The 8779-nt window shown below is 37.1% G+C and overlaps 1 protein-coding gene across 1 annotated transcript; it reads left to right on the top strand.

Moving 5' to 3' along the window:
• The first annotated feature begins 2 nt into the window (after nt 1-2).
• On the top strand, nt 3-8380 carry LOC138323220 (uncharacterized). Its single transcript, XM_069267646.1, has 3 exons — nt 3-435; nt 5948-5998; nt 6655-8380. Exons 1-3 carry the CDS (start codon nt 286-288, stop codon nt 6829-6831), a joined length of 378 nt encoding a protein of 125 aa, XP_069123747.1. The 5' UTR covers nt 3-285; the 3' UTR covers nt 6832-8380.
• Nucleotides 8381-8779: the final 399 nt, after the last annotated feature.

The raw sequence follows: 8779 nt of genomic DNA, 5'->3' as shown, positions 1-8779 counted from the left end.
CGGTTATACTATACGGGTACTAACAGTCTAACACCGAGATTACAAATCGATTTACGACACAGATGATAAGTTCGCGTTGAATATTTCATGAGCAGAACCGACGATGTAAAACATCTACCAATATAGCTTATGTATCTACCTTTGTTCACGGCTTTATAACACGTAGTGAACGATTCCGGACTTTTAATCTAAAGTGATTATATGCTTAAAGGGCCGCTTGAACATCTTGTTTAGCTGTCATCAATACACACGTACCCGTGTAAGACCTTAGACTTCTAATTCAACATGGCGACCGGAAGGGGTGATAATCAGAATTCGGATACGGGGAGTAACGTGGATATGCCAGCTGTCCATGGCCTCAACAAAAACGCCCCTGTACCAGAGCAATGGACACTTCCGCACGAGTGGAACATAGAGAAGAGAGAGATGTTTGAGGTGAGTTGTGTGACATTGGTATATTTCTGGTGATGGTTGACCTTGTGATGGAGATTATGAATCCATTGATCATAATGTTATCTATATGTGATTAGAGTAAAGAAAATTGGTCCATATATTGTGTAAGGTTCAAAACGACAAACAAATCACACGACTAAAGCTGTGTGCATGTATGTTTATTAATTAATCTTCACACAACAACGTATTAACCCAAACGAGTCACATGCTTTGACGAAACAAAAAAAATTGCTTCCATAGCAACTGATGTAACCACTGCACTGCGGAACAGCTTATGATCAGTTGGGCTACACAAAAAGCATTATGGAAGGCTCAGATAAACTCCAGCACTTCTTTATGTTTTGACTTGGAACATTTGCTATGGATCCAATGGTTAGCTGGTTTATATTCCGTCGACTATTTGCCTGTATTGTTTTAACATCTCATTAACAGCCACGGTCATTTAAAAATAGCCTCCACTGCATTCAAATTGTTAGAGGTGGTGTTTTGAGAAGGTGTGGTATATAAATATTTTCCTTGTCACGATGAAACTCTTGCCCACTTATGATGTTTCATATGCACCACGCCACCAAAGACACCACCACCTGGTCACAGAAAATTACCAATATGCCATCCAGTCTTATCATGATGAACTTACTTGGGAGCAAAAACTTCCATTTGATAGAATCTGGTGTGGTTTCCTATATAGTGAAATTCGTGAATACTCAATTCTACACCAAAATTGCAGCAGTGCGAAGGAGATAGTATGGTAAGGACGACGTTTACGAAAAGATGTCATATTTAGTCGCCTCTTTAGGATTTTGTAATTGGAATAGCAGGTAAAATCATTACGCCCTCTCTGCAGGGCAGCCATATGTCTATAGCATAAGATTAAACATGCCCACCTTTATGGGAATTCTTGATAAAATGGAGCCAAGAGAAAACTGACAATGTTAACGATTTTCTATATCAGCAGTGATCTTGTCCTGATAAGCTGAGAGAGCGCTGACCATGGCGTAAACGCGATGGCATTTGAACCTCAAACTTGTCGTTAGATATCTTGAGTCGTTACACATATATGACGTTTGGTGATAATCTATGAATAAAAGAAACCATTGGAATGCTGACAATCGCAGGCGGACAGACATATGGAAACAGTCACATCCGTTTTCACCGTCTAAAGATTAATATCATGACAGGCACTAGTTTACTATATTTGTTTTCAGCATTTTTCGTTTTTTTGGCTAAATTTAGTTTTCAGAGGGACATTTCGGTTATAAAGCCCGCTGAAAAATCTATAAAAAACTATTCAAACAGACATTATTTCCTATAAAGCTTTCAATTCAAATGTGTCGTTTGCAGCCCAACCTTGTTACAGTTACAATCTTTGTCAGATACAGACATGATATTTATGACTGGAGTCCTCACCTAAAACAAACGCATTCTATAGTATGGCTTCCACAGTTCATACGTTCATTTGATTGAGACAGGAAACTATATCTGTTTTATATTTGACAAACAGCCGTATAAAATATCGTAAATTAATTCCGTATTAATTTGCGGAGTTGTTTAGAAACCTTTCCATCAAATATCTAAACATCAAAATAATTGCTATAGACGACGTAAACACTAGCATAAAGATATAAGGAAACCATTAAAGATGCTCCACCGCTGACAAATAGTATTTTTACACTATTAAAAACAGGAACAGATAAATAAGTATTTCTCTTCAGTTACAAAAGTTACTTACTTTACATCATTACCACAATTGAAAAGTTTGAGCTTCTAATTATACTTTAATTTCAAAATAGGAAAAATAATTAATTGCATCCCGATAAAATTACGTGACACTATATCCTATATGGAATGAAATACTGATTGTGCATGCACCAAAGGCAAAATGAACTATTTTATCTTATTTTTTGTGTTAATTAGACATATATATACACGATTAAACACCAATTATTGTTCAAATGGTGAATGCTATTTATGCTCTGTAAGCGGTGGAGCATCTTTAAGCGCCAAAGCTAATAAAAGAGGGCAAACAGTGAACAGTAGATGCATCTTGAGACCACGTGGAATAAAGCATAATGACCATGTACTTTGAAAGAATAAGCCCTCTTTACTTGACGTATTGGTTTGGTTTGGGTGGTTAGGTTTGGAATAAGCCCTCTTTACTTGACGTATTGGTTTGGTTTGGGTGGTTAGGTTTGGAATAAGCCCTCTTTACTTGACGTATTGGTTTGGTTTGGGTGGTTAGGTTTGGAATAAGCCCTCTTTACTTGACGTATTGGTTTGGTTTGGGTGGTTAGGTTTGGAATAAGCCCTCTTTACTTGACGTATTGGTTTGGTTTGGGTGGTTAGGTTTGGAATAAGCCCTCTTTACTTGACGTATTGGTTTGGTTTGGGTGGTTAGGTTTGGAATAAGCCCTCTTTACTTGACGTATATTGGGTTTGGTTTGGGTGGTTAGGTTTGGAATAAGCCCTCTTTACTTGACGTATTGGTTGGTTTGGTGTTAGGTTTGGAATAAGCCCTCTTTACTTGACGTATTTGGTTGGTTTGGTTGGTTTGGTTTGGAATAAGCCCTCTTTACTTGATATATTGGTTGGTTTGGTGGTTAGGTTTGGAATAAGCCCTCTTTACTTGACGTATTGGTTGGTTTGGGTGGTTAGGTTTGGAATAAGCCCTCTTTACTTGACGTATTGGTTGGTTTGGGTGGTTAGGTTTGGAATAAGCCCTCTTTACTTGACGTATTGGTTTGGTTTGGGTGGTTAGGTTTGGAATAAGCCCTCTTTACTTGACGTATTGGTTGGTTTGGGTGGTTAGGTTTGGAATAAGCCCTCTTTACTTGACGTATTGGTTTGGTTTGGGTGGTTAGGTTTGGAATAAGCCCTCTTTACTTGATATATGGTTGGTTTGGGTGTTAGGTTGGAATAACTTTTATGAGTTTGTTGGTTGGTGGTTAGGTTTGGAATAAGCCCTCTTGATATGTTGTTTGGGTGGTTAGGTTGGAATACCTCTTTACTTGAGTATTGGTTTGGGTGGTTAGGTTTGGAATAAGCCCTCTTTACTTGACGTATTGGTTGGTTTGGGTGGTTAGGTTTGGAATAAGCCCTCTTTACTTGACGTATGGTTGGTTTGGGTGGTTGGTTTGGTGGTTGGTGTTGGAATAAGCCCTCTTTACTTGATATGGTTGGTTTGGGTGGTTAGGTTTGGAATAAGCCCTCTTTACTTGACGTATTGGTTGGTTTGGGTGGTTAGGTTTGGAATAAGCCCTCTTTATTGTATTGGTTGGTTTGGGTGGTTAGGTTTGGAATAAGCCCTCTTTACTTGACGTATTGGTTTGGTTTGGGTGGTTAGGTTTGGAATAAGCCCTCTTTACTTGAATATTGGTTGGTTGGTGGTTAGGTTTGGAATAAGCCCTCTTTACTTGACGTATTGGTTGTTTGGGTGGTTAGGTTTGGAATAAGCCCTCTTTACTTGACGTATTGGTTTGGTTTGGGTGGTTAGGTTTGGAATAAGCCCTCTTTACTTGTATATTGGTTGGTTTGGGTGGTTAGGTTTGGAATAAGCCCTTTTACTTGATATTGGTTGGTTTGGGTGGTTAGGTTTGGAATAAGCCCTCTTTACTTGACGTATTGGTTGGTTTGGGTGGTTAGGTTTGGAATAAGCCCTCTTTACTTGACGTATTGGTTGGTTTGGGTGGTTAGGTTTGGAATAAGCCCTCTTTACTTGACGTATTGGTTGGTTTGGGTGGTTAGGTTTGGAATAAGCCCTCTTTACTTGATATATTGGTTTGGTTTGGGTGGTTAGGTTTGGAATAAGCCCTCTTTACTTGATATTGGTTGGTTTGGGTGGTTAGGTTTGGAATAAGCCCTCTTTACTTGAGTATATTGGTTGGTTGGGTGGTTAGGTTTGGAATAAGCCCTCTTTACTTGACGTATTGGTTGGTTTGGGTGGTTAGGTTTGGAATAAGCCCTCTTTACTTGACGTATTGGTTGGTTGGGGTGGGTGGTTAGGTTTGGAATAAGCCCTCTTTACTTGATATATTGGTTTGGTTTGGGTTGGTTTGGGTGGTTAGGTTTGGAATAAGCCCTCTTTACTTGACGTATTTGGTGTGGTTGGTTTTGGGTGGTTTGGTTTGGAATAAGCCCTCTTTACTTGACGTATTGGTTTGGTTTGGGTGGTTAGGTTTGGAATAAGCCCTCTTTACTTGAGTATTTGGTTTGGTTTGGGGTGGTTAGGTTTGGAATAAGCCCTCTTTACTTGATATATTGGTTTTTTGGGTGGTTAGGTTTGGAATAAGCCCTCTTTACTTGACGTATTGGTTGGTTTGGGTGGTTAGGTTTGGAATAAGCCCTCTTTACTTGACGTATTGGTTTGGTTTGGGTGGTTAGGTTTGGAATAAGCCCTCTTTACTTGATATATTGGTTGGTTTGGGTGGTTAGGTTTGGAATAAGCCCTCTTTACTTGACGTATTGGTTGGTTTGGGTGGTTAGGTTGGAATAAGCCTCTTTACTTAATGGGACTTCTGTGGTTTGGTTTTGCAGGACTTCTGTGATTTTCTCGGACAGAATCATTAAGGAGAAATGAAAGGCGATACTGATATTTGTTCCTATCAATACCATAAGAGATAAATTTAGTTTCGGAAACTGCAGGAAAGTGTTAACATGCAGTGTTGGTGGCTTATATAGCAGTGAGTTGCGTACCATTGACCAGATAACTATTTTGTGGAAGAAACAAACCTAATGATATTGTATCATAACAATAGCTTAATCGTTTAAAACAATGCTGCAAAACCACTATCTCTACAACTGAAGACATTTCAATTCTCTTCATCTTGCTCAATTATCTATTTGATTTTGTTTTCAAGTTTCATTTACGTAAGTTGCATAACTGGTATTACAAGACTTTAAATCGAACTTCATTTAGAATTCAATGTGTAGCTGATTTGCAGTCATATACATATGGCTTTATCTCCAATAATTTGATTTGAATATGAAAACCTTATGTTGTGTCCTACTAAATAATATTAACGTCAATATAATTGCATTCCCTCTTGACTTAACGTCACTTAATATTGATAATATCGAAACCCTAAGGTCACTTACATTTTAAGGAGTTCTAGAGATAGAGCGCATAGGGCATGCCTGGTATTAGTAGTGCTACCGGTTACCCTTTTTGGTCCATTTAGTGCTTTCCGGTGATGATAATGGTCTAACACTAAATTGGAGATCAAAGAGATTTTACATGATGCACGCAATTATTTAATGACCTGTTTATCTCGTTGTCTTTCCAATTTATCTCAATCAGGATGATAATGTGTCTCTTGGGTTCTCTCTCTCTTGTTATTTTCATGATTTTTGACGATTAAATCCTTTTTTGTTTGTTTATATGTCCATTGATCATTCTCTGATGTCTAAGGTATTTATAATTTGTTTTGCTTGATTGTATCTAAAATCATTGAAAATAAACATCCATGAAGTTATTGGGAGCTTTGTTTACATTTTTCAGAACTGGAAAATGGACGTTCAGAACCAGGTTGCAAACATTGCTTCAAATTTGGTGAGTATACCAAAAACATGACATTCTTAGGTTAATGGCGTTGAGGCATTGACTGACTTTCTTGACAAGAGAGAGTGAAATGTCATCGAAATCTAAACAAGACTTGAAAACAAGGATGCATATTTGAATAAATGAAGTATACTATAATATTTTTCAGTGATGGATTGTTTTATCTATCATAATTCGGTATATATGTATACGGTTCCTATAGCCTCAAATTCATTTACGTTCAATTACCAGTAAAACCTTCTTCAAATGTCCTTTTTTGTACTAAATTGAAATATAAACGATTCCACATAAAACTATTACCGTCAGTATTTTCAGTTTATTTCTATTTTGGAGTTGTGGTGCTACGTTTTAGTGATCTGAGAACTGTATGGTAAAAAAAATTGAAATATAATGCGATGTATATATTGTTTAGCGATACAATAACTGTGGAAAGTGATTCAAATTGATCGGGCGCTCATCACTGACCGCTCATCCTGCCCTACATACATCCACGAACATAGCAATTCACCAGGGGATCTATTTCCTTCCTGTCATGTAATGAAATTGACCTTGACAATTGGATCAGTTTGTATGTCGCTAAAACAGATAACTGGGACAGAGCTACTCTGTACAGATGTATCACGGTCGAATTGATTGTGTTATTTCAGGAGAGGTCACTTAAAGAGTACCCCAACCCAGACGCAGGGAAGAGGTTTGATTACACTGACGAAATTGAAAAAGCCGAGATGGAGAAAGAGAAGAGGATTTATGCACGATTTACTGGCGACACTTTGAATTACGGATTACAGCGTCTACCGTCACGGGCGATTCCGGATAAATATTGATCTCCGGAAAATAGCAATTATCAGAACAAATAAACAAAAACAACGATATGGTATGCATCTGCTAGTCTACTATCAATATGTGACGAACTTGTGTGATAGATATATATATAGTATATATTCGTGTAAGAGTTTGTAAAGTATGAAAGAAGATTCGTGTAAGAGTTTGTAAAGTATGAAAGAAGACGGGATAGGCATGTAGACAGTCCATAGTCCAGACGCCGTTCTTGATATAGGATCTATAATATTTCGTCTCCAGAATGATGTCCGAATGTGTGGGTTTTTTAAATAATGAAAAAAAAACCCGCACTTAGTAAAGCTAGATTGTGATCTCTGTCTGGTCTTAAACCTGCCAATGCGCAGCTGGTGACGGGCCTACATGGCCCTTCTCTGCGACAGAGGACAACACGCATTCATCGGATGTTGACGCGCATTGCAGCACTTTTGAAATCAGTCTGAAGCCAGTCGAAAATTGTAGTCCCGATCTTAATTAAATTAAATGTTTAATTCTATGGCAGACAATGTCCAGCATCAGATGGCTACCAAATTTAGACCATTGGCTACGGTACAGTTGATCAATACCTGACAAGAGTACCGTCAACCTTCTATTAGTTGGAAACGACTTTTAATATCTGGTAAGAAGATTCGTAAATGAAAATAAAATGAAAACAAGGCATCTTCGACATACAAACACTGTTAATGAAAACTTCCTACATCGAAATAATGTTGAAATTAAGAAATTATTCTTCGATGTAAATATCGTCGATCATGTTAGGTTAACGTTAATTTGTTCTGCATTCAACTGGTTGGATACAATAGACGAATGTTGAAAAATGATAATGAAGTGGGGTTCAGTTTTATTTCATTTTTGTTTAAACGTAACCCAGATATCTGTCAAATCGAAGTTAAATCGAAAGATTTGCTGGTTAAGTTTGCAATGTTTTAGTAATTTATATTTGTTTGATTTAATACATGAAATGTATATCTAGTGCGTTTTCAAACATTACAGCCCTTTTCCTTTCGTAATCTTTAATTCATTGTTTGCTACTTATCCCTATCCTACATTCGATAATGTAATCACCTGGCTTTTCGTATGTTTTTAATGTGTTTTTTATAAATGTATTTAAGTATAATTGTCACTATACGTCTGTATTGCCAGTAAACAATTGTTTGAATGGCGAGGGATAAAAATCTTCCGAGGACTTTGGTATTTTGGCCGTCGAATATTGCCAATATATCCAATATAGATATTCTGGCTGTTTCGGCTGTGAATCATTACAATCAAAGATTAATCTGCTGTGTGGGACTTTTGACTTCCATTATCTATATTTTATAGTTTTATTTAGATAAGACATTGTTTGATATGTTCATCAGTTACTATACCCCGTTTATTGTACACCTTTACACCATGTTGTCTTTGTTTATTTTACTATTCGTATACAATTTGCACATATTTTATACCTATCTTATCTGTGTTCGTGTTATTTGACGTTATAAACGTATTTATTCCTTTTTGTTGTTGATTACCATTAAATTTATGTATTTATTGTGATTCATGTTTTTGTCTTAAGAGATTTTAAGAAAATCGATGTCAATTTGATGGCAATCCTAATGCTATTTGCCGACGGCTATTACATGTGGTACACCTTAATATCATTGTTATAGGTCAACACACCTATAATCTATACATTTTAGATTAACTTCAAAAATTGTTTTCGAAAGAAAAAATCGGTTGTTGGTTGGTTGGAGTATTCACGTCAACAGTTATAGTCATTTAAGGCTGACCATCCTGTACAGCACACCTACCCGGTGACATTATACGGACAACAGCCAAAACAGTCGTCCCTCTCTCTTTATCCTGAACATTAAACAGCAGGAGCAGAATCTACTGTATCTATTGTACGTCACATAGAGCCTTGCGCACAATCTGAACGCTCATATCAAGGTTAAA

The sequence above is a fragment of the Argopecten irradians genome, chromosome 5 (assembly GCF_041381155.1).
Source record: "Argopecten irradians isolate NY chromosome 5, Ai_NY, whole genome shotgun sequence".
Taxonomy (NCBI): domain Eukaryota; kingdom Metazoa; phylum Mollusca; class Bivalvia; order Pectinida; family Pectinidae; genus Argopecten; species Argopecten irradians.
The sequence above is the reverse complement of the archived record's forward strand: the minus strand, read 5'-3'. Positions and strand labels throughout refer to the sequence as shown.